This window comes from Lagopus leucura, unplaced genomic scaffold, assembly GCF_019238085.1.
Source record: "Lagopus leucura isolate 7727_CA_CO unplaced genomic scaffold, USGS_WTPT01 3-85_obj-0_obj, whole genome shotgun sequence".
NCBI lineage: Eukaryota > Metazoa > Chordata > Aves > Galliformes > Phasianidae > Lagopus > Lagopus leucura.
The window spans coordinates 22,809-35,274 of NW_024964128.1; the positions used below are offsets into that span (position 1 = coordinate 22,809).

The 12,466-nt window shown below is 49.5% G+C and overlaps 1 protein-coding gene across 2 annotated transcripts; it reads left to right on the forward strand.

Annotated features, from left to right (window-relative positions):
- The first annotated feature begins 250 nt into the window (after positions 1-250).
- NOP2 (NOP2 nucleolar protein) lies at positions 251-5,334 on the forward strand. Of its 2 annotated transcripts, none has more exons than XM_042891866.1 (16): positions 251-402; positions 482-527; positions 606-670; positions 857-1,125; positions 1,414-1,454; positions 1,621-1,778; positions 2,483-2,682; positions 2,778-2,867; positions 2,948-3,035; positions 3,147-3,287; positions 3,448-3,587; positions 3,846-3,935; positions 4,232-4,354; positions 4,428-4,525; positions 4,617-4,747; positions 4,858-5,334. In XM_042891866.1, exons 1-16 carry the CDS (start codon positions 297-299, stop codon positions 5,109-5,111), a joined length of 2,040 nt encoding a protein of 679 aa, XP_042747800.1. In that variant the 5' UTR covers positions 251-296; the 3' UTR covers positions 5,112-5,334. The 2 variants fall into 2 exon arrangements, with proteins under 2 accessions (XP_042747800.1, XP_042747801.1); XM_042891867.1 differs by having other exon boundaries at positions 1,624-1,778.
- The last annotated feature ends 7,132 nt before the right edge of the window (positions 5,335-12,466 follow it).

A 12,466-nucleotide genomic window follows, 5' to 3' on the forward strand; every position in this document is an offset into this window, starting at 1 on the left:
ACACTTACGGTGCAATAGTAATTCTTTTCCTGGGCCTTAAGCCCTGCGCTGCCGCCTGCCTTCTGCTTTTGCTGTGTTTCCGCCTCGCAGGACGGGTCGTGGAGGGCGCCCGTCCCGGCAGCCTGCAGCGGCCCAAGGCTCTCCGCCCTGCCGCACGCCGGGCCGCGGCTCTCGCGCCGGCTCGTGACGTTCCTGCCCGCAGCCAATGGCAGGCCGGGGGCGGGCCGGCGGCCGTGCGCGTGCGCGGAGGGCGGGCCCGCACGTGGGGCCGCGGCGGTGCCGGCGGTACCGGAGTCATGGGGCGGAAGCTGGACCCGAGCAGGAAAGAGAAGCGCGGCCCCGGGCGCAAGGCCCGCAAGCAGCGGGGAGCTGAGGTGGAACTGGCCCGCTTCCTGCCGCCCGGTAAGTGCGGCCCGAGCCGGCGCGGGGCCTTGGCGGTGCCTCGGAGCGTGCCGCCTGAGTGCCGCTTCTATTTCCGCAGAGGCGGAGAGCGGCCGGAAGAAGCTGTCCAGCCACGCGCGGAGGAGGTGAGGGCTGCCCGGCCCGGTGCGCGGTTCCTGACCGGGGCTGGTCTGAGGTCTCACGGCCGCTTCCCTCCGCTGCAGGGCCGCCAAGAGGCGACTAGGGGTGGCGGGGCGGACGGCGCCGGGAGGAGGTCGGCGGCCCGCGGGTGAGTGGCGGGGCATCGCGCCCTGCGGTGCGTCCCGCAGAAGCGTGTACTCGGCTGCTCCCGTCGGCTCTTCCCTCGGCCGGTGCTTGGGACCGGGCGGGGGCCTTAGGTGCGCACAGAGCTGACGGCGTGGGGCAGCTGCTCTTTGGAACGCTGCCTACCTTCTAACCTTTTGTTCCGCTGCAGTTAAAGAGCAGGGGGATTCTCAGAAGGAGGTTAGTCCCATAAAGGCAGTGGGACATGCCCCTCAGCGCCAGTCTGGCTTCAAAGATGATAACGCAAAATGGCTGACCCCAGCCAAAGGCAAGAAGAGCCTCTCCAAGAGAACCAGCGTGGAGTTATCTAGCAATGGCGAGGTGGAAGAGGACAGCTGGGAGATGGAGGAGGAGGAAGGGGATGGGAGCAGCGAGGAGTTGATGGATGACTATGGTGCCTCATCTTCTGATGAGGAAGAAGTAAGAGCTCTTCGGCTTTAATTTTGCAAGGAATCCTTGGCTTTTCTGGCTGCAGGGGCTCAGCAGGCTTGGGGGAAAAAGGCAACCTGACTATAGGAGCTGGGGGTGAGGGTGCTGGAGAGCCTTCCCCACCCCATCAGAGCAAATTCAGGTTTGGCAGCTGGACCCAGTACGACACCGAGTCTCTTATTATCCATTTTAAACAGAGCAGAAAAAAATTATAGGGGGCAGAGGATAAAGGGGGCACCCAATGATATTGCTTCATTAACCTTTTCTTTCTCTGTTTAGTTGCTGCCCATTGAGAAAGCCGCCCTGAAGCAAAAGGCTGAGTAAGTATTTTTCCACATTGTGAGTTAGTGGAGCCTTTCCTGGATGGGTGAGAAGCCCGACTTGCTTTTGTTCTTTTTCATTCTGTTGTACCAACCAGACAATAATTGTGAAGTATCTGTGCAGCACTGTTTTGTCTGAAACATTCCTTCTTTTCTTTACGCTTAGCAGAGATCTCAGTGAAGATGATAGTGAGGAAGATGAGGTGGCCGAGACGAGCAGGCAGAAAACAGGACAGAAGGAAAAAGAAGATGCAGATCTGCAGCTCAACGTGGAGATAGATGAAGAATTCAAATTGCCAACTGATGAACAGATTGAGAAAGAGAATATCCTTTTCATCTGTGACATCTATAAGCTATATGTAGGCAGCAGTATTGAGCCTGGATGCAACTGAAGAGATTTGCTTTATTTTATTATGAGTATCGTTTTAGCACAAGTGCTCTGTGTCTAATGAGGCATTTTTAGATGAGCTATCATAACAGTGTACAGCACAGTTAAGAAGTACGTTGCAACCTGTACAGAGCCCAGAGGCTCCCCCAGTCTTTCTGGTCTTAAAGCATAGTTTATCGTCCTCTGCCCTAATTTTCCTAGCAGGCCTGTATCCAGCCAGTTTGTAGGGTTTTTGCCTAACAGCGATTCCAGCATACACAGTGATTTTCATTTACTGTCCTCTATGCAATTTAATCTTGTCTCTTTCTCCTCTGTTCCCCAGTTGCCTTAGGGGAACTTCTGGTCTCCTTTTTGATTTAAATGGTGTTTTTAGCATTGAAAGACCTTTCTCATTGTTATCTTTTTCCTTTTTTTTTCATGCTTATCTAAAGTGAGCTTTTCCGCCCAGATCTATCCTTTGAATCCTGCTTCTGCTGAGCTCTGTTGGAAGTGTAAATACTGAGCTCTGCATGTGTGTGTGCTCTAGCGTGGCCTTTCTTGTGATGTGGTGATTCAGGACTCGTGCGCGACTGGCTGTGCGTATGAAGGACTTAATGTGCAAGTTCATGCACTGTTCGTGTTCCCTTAATGGCCTTTCTACCTGCTGAGCCACCAGACCTGCATGTCATTCACCAACGCATCAAGAGCAACATGGAGGTGCTGCAGGACTTTGGGGTGAAGCGGGAGGAAGGACGCACACGACAAGAGTACCTTGCACTGTTGCGCCGGGATATGGCTGCTTACTACTCCTACAGTGACTTCTTGCTCAAGATGCTCATGGATATCTTCCCACTCCCTGAGGTAGGGTTCTACCTGCTCTGTGTCTTGGCTGACCGATGAGGATTTGGCAACGTCCCTACTTCATTTTTACCTCCTTCCTTTTGCCTCTTATCTAGCTAATCAACTTTCTGGAAGCCAACGAGGTTCCCCGTCCTGTGACCATTCGCACCAACACACTCAAGACGCGACGACGGGACCTAGCGCAGGTGAGCAGAAACCTGTGGCAGTCTCCTGTGCTGCCCATCACACTTGAATTGTGACTCAGCCCCATCTCCTTGTCTTGTAGGCTCTCATCAACCGTGGTGTGAATCTCGACCCCTTGGGGAAGTGGTCAAAAACTGGACTTGTTATTTATGACTCCTCCGTGCCCATTGGTGAGATCACCCTTCCTGTTGCAAGGTTTAGCTGATCTTCCCTCTGTTCCCTTTATTTCATTTGTTTGTTGTTGTGTTTTTTTTTCTCTTTGTTTTGCCATCCCTGCACAGGTGCCACCCCTGAATACTTGGCTGGACACTACATGCTGCAAGGAGCTTCCAGTCTCCTCCCTGTTATGGCTCTGGCTCCACAGGAGAATGAGCGCATCCTGGATATGTGCTGTGCCCCAGGTGGCAAAACCAGCTACATAGGTACCACACTGAAGCCATGGTGGGAGGCTCAGGAGGGATGCTCTTAGAACTGATCTGTGTAGAAGGAGGAAATGGAATGGGACTGAATTCAGGAAAAGGTGTCTGGGTAAAAGCATAGGAAATTTTTAGTCCCTTGCTGATGTGTTTTGCCTTCTGGCAGCTCAACTTATGAAGAATACAGGGATGATCTTGGCCAATGACAGCAATGCTGAGCGGCTGCGTAGTGTGGTGGGGAATTTGCATCGGCTGGGTGTCACCAATGCAGTAGTGAGTAACTGCGATGGACGCCAGTTTCCCAAGGTGTGTTCCCTGTCTGCTCTGGGATGTTCTTACCATCCTTACCTGGTGCTGTCCCTTTAGCAAGATACGTTCTGTGAAGTCATAGGAAGATAAGCAGAGCTACTGGGAATTATGCTTGTTAATTGGTGTGAAAACAGGAAGGTGGATGGGAAAGAATGAGCTATCTCCTGCCTCCCCAGTCATGTTTCCATTTTTAGTCTCGGTCTTGTTCTCAGTCCCCGACCATAAGCATAACTTTAAATTCATCTCTGTCTGTAGGTACTTGGAGGGTTTGACCGTGTGTTGCTTGATGCTCCCTGTAGCGGAACAGGTGTCATTTCTAAGGATCCTGCTATCAAAACCAATAAGGTGAGTGATGAGTATAGATAACAGATGGGGGATCTGGTGTGAGTTATGAGAGGATGGATGATTCTCGACTTCACGGCAATTGCATTTTTGGCAAACCTCTGTAGAGGGGAAATGGATTTTTGTGCTCTTGCCCATTTTCTGTGTTATGCTAAAACTAGTTTTTTTTATGTTAGTTCTGCAGAAAAACCCAGTCCCACATCTTGTCCCTTGTTCAGTTATCTCTCCATTTGCAACAGTTTCAGAGGCCTGGGCTGTTCCCTGTGTCTCTGACCCCTTAACCTGTCTTTTACTAACAGGATGAGAAAGACATCCTGCGCTGCGCTCACTTGCAGAAGGAGCTGCTTCTCAGTGCTATAGATTCAGTCAATGCCACCTCAGAGACGGGGGGCTATGTTGTCTACTGCACGTGCTCCATTACAGTAAGTCTGTGCTCTGTCGTGGTTATCTCTTTAGGAATGGTGAGTTTGGATCCTAACGTTTAACCTCTGGTAGGTGGAAGAGAATGAGTGGGTTGTGGATTACGCCCTGAAGAAACGCAATGTTCGTTTGGTGGCCACAGGACTGGACTTTGGCAAGGAAGGCTTCACCAGGTGTGTGCTAAGCCACAGGTTGCATAGGTGGCTCCGTTCCTTGCTGCCAGAGTTTCAGCAGAGGCATTTTTCACCTCACTTCCTCTTCCAGGTTTAAGGACCGTCGTTTCCATCCCTCTCTTAAGTCTACACGGCGTTTCTATCCCCACACCCATAATATGGATGGGTTCTTCATTGCCAAGTTAAAGAAATTCTCTAATTCCATCCCCAAGACGCAGAAAGGTAACCTAGTACGGAAGCTCTGCTGAGCTGCCTGAGCCTGCTCTCACAGGCTGCTTCCCATGCAAAAAACACATGGGTTCCTCCTACAGCACTTTTGTCTTTTGTTTCAGACGAAGAGCTTGCTGCGGAAGCAGCAAATCCGTCCACTGGCCCTGAGACAGTCATGGAGCCGCAGGCAAAAAAGAAGAAACTTGAGTCGTCAAAAATTGCCCAAGCACAGAAGAAGCCACAGCCTGCTTTGAAGAATAGACGTACTCTGCAGGGTCAGAAGAGGCCCTTGAAGGCTGTCCGGCCTTCTCCCCATAAGTCCTGTGCTCAAGTCCCTAACAGAAAGAAGCATAAGGTGAAACAGAACGGACAGTGAGAGGAACTGCTTTTCCAGGTGCTGTTTCCCTCCTTAGGGAGCAAAGGCTAGGGCTGCCCTGGCTGTGTTGTATTGTGCTGTATTGTGCTGTTTTTCCTGCTCTTTGCATATAATCGCTGCAGTACTGAGCACCCAGGACAGCCATAGCCCCTTTTACTCCTTTCCTTCCTCTGCATCAGGGACTGACACACCACTCATTAAAAGTTTTATATTTTTGCTCAAACCTTGTCTTTTTCCCTTGAGTATTGAATACAGAATTTTGCCGGTGTCCCCCTACTGCTTTGCAACTGAACCCCCTTCCACTCTCTTCTGATGTCCTGATGTTTTCAGTGTTCGTTCTTACTGCTGTTGTTTGTCACTTTCTGTGAGTGTGTGATTGTCCTCTCTTCTTCCCTGTGCTTGTCACAGGACTACAGCATGGCTCAGGTTGGCGTGGACCTCTGGGTTCATCTGGTCCTACTCGTGTGCTCAGGCAGGGACACGTCCAGGTGGGTTTTGAAGATCCCTAAAGAGGGGCTGCATAAACTCTCTGGGCAACCTTTTCTGATGCTCTTTTAATTGGCCTACATTCATCTCCTGTTTCTTGGCCTTCCAGACTGCAGCTGCAATTCCTGCTGCTCCAGGTGCTGTGCAGTCATACTCTTTTTGCTTGCTCAGATGTGGTTACTTTTTCTTGTGACAAAGCAAGCAGTAATGTCTATTTCTGTGGCAGCCCAGAATGTGACCTTGTGTTCTATTCTTTGGTTCTGCTCCCCAGTGAATAAATATTTTTTCCAGAGTCTATAAGTAAGCTTTCTAATAAGATTTGTTCTCAAGTGTCCACTCCACCAGTGTTCTGGTGCTGGGGTACTTGAGGTCTCACTTTCGTGTCTACACTTGTCTTGCTAGCTCACCTCACAGGGGCTTTGCCTTGGTTTTTCTCCCCGTGCTCTGTGGGAGAACTTGATGTACTATTAGCTTGATGTACTGCAAGTTTTAAGAAGGGATAGGGCAGGAGGGACTGGGGAGTTGCCATCTATGTTAGGAAGTGAATGGATTGTGAAGAGCTGTCTATGAGAGACACAATCAGATTGAGAGGTTTTGTGTTAAAATTAGGGACCAGACCAATGAAGGACATGTGGAGTCAGGGTCTACTACAGGCTGCCTGATAAGGGGAACAGGCTGACGAGGCATTCTTGCTTTAGTTACAAAAACCATTGCATTTTCAGGCCTTCATTCTGTTGGAGGGATTCCCAACAAACTTTTGGGTGGTTGAAAAGCAACATGGCAAGTTGTAGGCAATCCAGGAGACCCCTGGAGTCTGTTGAGGATAACGTCACGTATTGGACAAACCAGCCAGAGACTGTTACTGGACCTGGTACTCACCATTGCAGAGGAAGTCATTTAAAGAAACTAAGATTAGAGGTAGTCTGGGCTGTAGTGCCCATACCCTGGTTGAGGTTTGTGATCTTGTGGAATATTGGCCTGGCCTTCTACAATGGAGTGATGGCACTGAAGGACAAAAGAAATAAAGTGATTACATCTACCTGGATTTCTGTAATGCCACTGATACGGTCCCACACCACATCCTTATCTCTAAATTGGAGATGTGGATTTGAAGGATGGGAGTATTCAGTGGATAAGGAATTGGTTGGAATGTCATAGCCAGAAGGTTGTAGTCAATAGCTCTACATCCAGGTGGAGGTCAGTGACAAGTGGTGTTCCTCAGGGGTCTGTCTTGGGACTGGTTGTCTTCAAAATCTTTGTCAGTAACATGGACAGTGCGCTCACTGAGTGCAGATCGAGTGCACTCAGCAAGTTTGCTGAAGACACCAAGATGAGTGGTGCAGTTGACACAATCAAAGTGCTCAAAAAGTGAGCACTTAAGAACCTAATGAGGTTTAACGAGGCCAAGTGCAAGATGTTGCACCTGGGTTAAGGCAGTCCCAGAAATGTGCATAAACTGGGAGAAGAACTCATTGAGAACAGCCCCGTGGAGAAGGACTTAGGGAGTCTAGGAGAGGAAAAGCTTGGTGTGAGCCAACAGTGTGCATGTGCAGCCTAGAAGGCTGACTGCATCCTGGGCTACATCAAAAGAGGGGTGGCTAGAAGGGAGAGGGAGATGATTGTCCCCCTCTGCTTTGCCCTTGTGAGGCCCCATCTGGAATACTGCATCCAGGCCTAGAGCCCCCAGTACAAGAAAAACATCGGGCTGTTGGTGTGGGTCTAGAGGAGGCCACAGAGATTATCAAAGGCCTGCAGCACCCCTCCTATGAAGAAAGACTGAGATGCGCTTGTTCAGCCTGGAAAATGCTCCAGGGAGACCTCATTGCAGCCTTCCAGTGCTCAAAAGGAGCTTATAAGCAGGATGGAGACTGACTTACACTGTTTGATAAAGCTAGGACAAGGAAAAACAATTTTTAACTAAGAGAAGGAAGATTTATGTTAGATGTTAGGGTGAAATTCCTTACTCAGAGGGTGGTGAGGTACTGGCACAGAGAAATTGTGGATGCCCCCTCCTTGGAGGTGTTCAAGGCCAGGGTAGATGCAGCCCTGGGCAGCCTGATTTGGTGGGTGGCAACCCTGCCCATGGTAGAGGGTTCAAATTGGGTGATTTTTGAGGCCCATTTCAACCCATTCTATGATTCTATAATTCCATTATTCTATTACAGTATTTTTTGCATGATGTTAAGGACAGATGAATGCAGCAAGCTAAAGGAGCTAGGTACTGTTACCACATTCAGCAAGCAGTGAGGCTGAGCATGAACTTCAGAAATACACACACAAATGATAGATATGACCAGCCATGGAGAAATCAGCAGAAATAAGAAACAAGTGCTGTGGTAGGTGCTCAGGAAAATACAAAGAGCGCTCAAAATGGAAATGGCAAATATGGCCCAATCCTGTTTTTACAGGCTTATCATACCTTGAGCCTGCTAGTGGACCTTGTATATGCACACTTTCATGGATCTCTGGTTGCTGGTCATCAGACTTGTGGTCTGCCGATATCTTCAGGCCCTTGATCCTACTTACTGGTTATTCCAGCTTGAAGTTAGACTTTTTTTTTTCCAAACACACATGCTTGCCAAGGTAGCACAAATAGCTTACTATGGAGATAGCCTGGCTGGTGGTAACTGGGTGCATAGCTCAGCTGGACAGGCATACTAAACAGAGAGTTTCCTTGAGACTAGTGTCTGGTACTTACTCCACTTCTCCATTTTCTCCTGTTTATTTCTCCCTGGTTTCTCTTGATACCCTCTTTTCCCCAGATTTGATCCTTCCTATCAAAATTCCATAGCAAGTTTTGCTCCTTAACATCATACGGTAATTTTTACAAAGTGCAACAGTTTTCAAACATCCCATAATAAATTTTCCTCTAAAACCTCACAATCTTAGTATTCTTATCAGTTACGAAGTTTCTGGCTGAACCTTTTCAAGGATGCACTTGTGTGATACCTGCAGTGGTTCAGTCTGTCAGTGTCTTGGGAGTTCTGGTCTTTGTTACAGCCTCTGTTATCTTCTTGTTAGCTTTTAATTTATTGCATCTCTGTTTCTTCTAGGTTTGTTTGGTTTTTTTTTCCTTGGACATTTTGTGCTGACTGGTTGTTAGCCAGATACCCTTAGAGCTGGAAATTACTTTTCCCTGTTTCACAGCAAATTATGAGACCTCTGAATGCACCTGTCTCACTTCAAGCTTATGTGGTGAAGTCTCTGGATTGTCTGACATACAGGATCCTAGGCTTTCCCAAGGCTTTTCAGAAAAATTAATCAATGCTAGGCACTGATATGAAAAGAATTATTAGATTGCAAAGCAGAGAAAATTACCTCCTTATATAAAATAACACTTCTTCAGTTCTGCATTTCAAATGTCGTCTATCAAGGGAAAGAAAAAAAAAAAAAGATTGTTGAACTAAAATATGTTCAGAGGAGAACAAATACATCCAAAGCTATGGGATGGCTTCTGCAAGAGGGGCAGTGGGAGAGCGGGTCTTTTTAAGCATGGAGAAGAGACTAAGGGGAAATAAATGATACAATGGTGCATAAAATTGTGAGCAACACTGAGAAAATGAACAGGAAACAGATGTTTGCTGTTTTCCAGCAATAATAACAGATCATAGGGCCTATCTAAGTCACCCAAGGTGTAGAGAGCTGTGGAAGCTTATGAAGATTTAAAACATCCCGGATACAGGGTGGCTTTTGTTTAGTGAGGCTGGGAATTCTACTAGGAAGAAATTCTTTACTCAGAGGGCAAGGAGGCACTGGCACAGGCTGCCCAGTGGAGCTGTGGGTGTCCCACCCCTGGAGGTGTTCAAGGCTTGGTTGGATGGAGCCCTGTGCAACCTGCTCTGATGGGTGGCAGACCTGCCTACGGGTTGGAACTAGATTGGCTTTAAGGTCCCTTCCAACCCAAGCCACTCTATGATCCCATGAAGCAGTGCCTGTCCTTCTGGCAGTGACGCTAACCTGTTCTGATGTGTTGCTGTGTGCTGCAGTCCCTACACTAGCATGTAGCATCCTGGCTTGACAGCCCCTCTGTCTTGATACCCAGTGGCAGTGGTAGAAAGGACTTTGTTTGGATCCCAGCATAACAGTGAATCTCCAAGTCATGTCAGGTTCCTCTGAAAGATGAGAATGCTTGTTGTCTTCATCTCTTGAGTAAAACCAGTCTCTTAGCAAGTGTAATTTCTCCTGTTTTGCTTGCCTGTGAGCTTTTTCTGTAGCTGAGGGAAGATGAAAGAAACTTGTACTTTTCTTAGGTGGTTTGCTCCCATTCTGATCTTTACATAAGCCATAGCAGTTATCACTGCTCAGATGGATAACATGAGGTGGCACTGAAATACCAACACAAAGCCATGGAAGAAGCACTCCGTATTCAGCTAGCTGGGGAATAGAGGCAGGCTGTTTGCCCCTGTGCTCTGTTGTAAGGCTGCCTGAACAGGGCTGTAGCTGGTCACCTGGCTTGCATTTCCTTGTTACACTGGGAATTATGACCATAAAGCTAAGAATTTTGGAAAACATAACTGCTAGATCACGTTTTGGAACCCTCTGTTAGTGTATTTGAATGTCTGAAAACTGCTGGTAACACAACTTGCCAAAGCAAGAGCTGGGGCAGAGGAAAACAAGAATCATAGAATGGCTTGGGTTGGAAGAGACCTCAAGGATCATCAAGTTCCAACCACCCTGTCTCAGAACTGAGAAACTGAACTGAGGGTTGGAAACAGAGCTGGGGTATAAAAACACTGTCATAAATTACAAGCTGAATGAGAGAAAACTGGTGCAGTATGTCTTGGTATCTATTCCACTGTGTTACATGCAAATCTTACTGGGTGGCATTTAACAGCTTGAAGAGAAAAAAAAGAAAAAAAAGAAAAAAAAAGAGTAAGCAGTTCTGTAACACAGCTGACACATGCTGTGAAATTATTTAGGCTAGAAACAAGGCCAGAAGTTGCAAAACAAACCTGGAAAATAGAAGAGATGAGCTGGTGCGTGACCACCAGTGTGACAGGAGCAGCGTCATACTTGTAAGATCTTAAATTAAGCGGAAATGCAGCACTGCTTACTGGCAAAATAAGGAAAACAGACTTCTGGGGAGGAGGCTGAGGACAACACTGAAGAAGTAATGGAAACAGAAGAGAATCTAACAGCAATACAGCAATATAGGCTGTCGCTGCTGGCAGTGATGTGTGCTGCAGAGGTGGGGATGGGCAGGCTACATCCAGAGGATGGGACTGAAATACTGCATTGCACATTTCAGAAATATGGGTACAAAATTTAGGTCCTGGAGTACTAGATCTCATTGCATATAACCACACAGATGCATACGCTTGCAGGGGCTGAATCCAGAAGTATTTCAGTGACTCCCCATTTGCACGCAGATCTGGGCTGCTGGCTTTGCTGGTATGAATGGTGCCCATAGCAGCACCCAACTTTGGGTATGGATAGGAGCAATTAATTCTAGGAGTGGGCTACAGTGACATGTCCTGGAAGCAGCAAGACTTGGAGAGTTTATGTTGAATTATTCCAGCAGAGCACGGTGCAAGGAGAGTGTTATGCTAGGGAAGGAGGACTGGGTTGTATGGGGTATTACAGACACTGGTGTTTACCTGTGCCTTGAAATAGCAGCCTTTTGGAAAGCCGTGGAGCCACTCTGAATAACTGAGTGATGGGTTTCATCTATTAAGTGCCTGCGTAGGAGCATGCATTAGCCAGTAAAAGGCTCTGTGAGCTGGGAGAACAGGAGCATCTCAAATGGGTAGTGAAAGTTAAAGCAAGGCAGGGCACTTGAATTCAATATGTGACTATCCACCTGGGGAATCCACCTCGATTTGCCTATGATGAGGCAAGCAGAGTGCTGATTTCTTTCTATCTTGCTGTCAGCAACTACAGACACAGTCACCCACCAGCACCTGAGCAAGCAACAGAAATTTGCACTGATTTTATTTTGCACGGGATCAGAAAATGCAGTGGTCCTCTCTTGGCCTTAGAATCCGTGGGTGTAAAAAAAACATCAGCACATCTGTCGAGAAGTGCCTATTCTCACATTGGTTCTAGCTGTAAGAGGAGCCCTGCACACGCAGGCAGCTGGAGTTCGGCAGCAGAGACCAGTCCTGTGAAGAGAAGCACTGAAGGAAGCTGATGGCAGGTGATGGGACACAAGCAGCAGTGCCACCCTCGGTGCCTCTGGGATGGACTGCCAGCTAGGCCTGGCTGCGAAGTCTGGCTGGGCTAGCGCAGCCGGCCATCCTCGGGGGTGTGAGGACCCCAAGTCACAGCGTGTGTTCCTCCCTCCGCTATTGGCGTAAGGGACCATCATCCAAGCCCTGACCTGGGGCTGGGGGAAGACTGCAGAAAACCCGAGGAGGGCTCAGACTGCGGGCAGAACTAATTCCACTCGGTAAGCAACAAGGAGGTCACAAGACAGAGCCCGGGCGCCTCCGCACGACCTCCCGTACCCTCGCGGGGCGGCGACTTCTCGCGCGCGAGCTGCTGGCGGGGCAGCGAGAGGCTCCAGCACAGCGCTTTAGGGGAAGCCCCGAGAGCCACTGCCGGGCGGGGAGCCGCCTTCCCCGGGCCGGCTCGAAGGAGGGCACGCGGCAGCATCCGCCCGGCCCGGGGCCGCCCCGCTCCCGCCGCATCCCATCCGCAGCGGAAGCCGCGCCCCCGCCGCCGGGCCCGGCCCCGCTGCCGCCGAGCCCCGATTGGCGCCGGCGGCCCCGGCTCCCCCCGCGCCCCGCGCCCGGCCCGCCGCAGCCATGAACCCGCTCTTCGGCCCCAACCTCTTCTTACTGCCGCAGGAGCAGCAGGGGCTGCCCGGCGCCGAGCCGCCCGCCCCGCGGCCCGCAGAGCCCTTCGCGGCCGAGCGCGGCCCCCCCCCC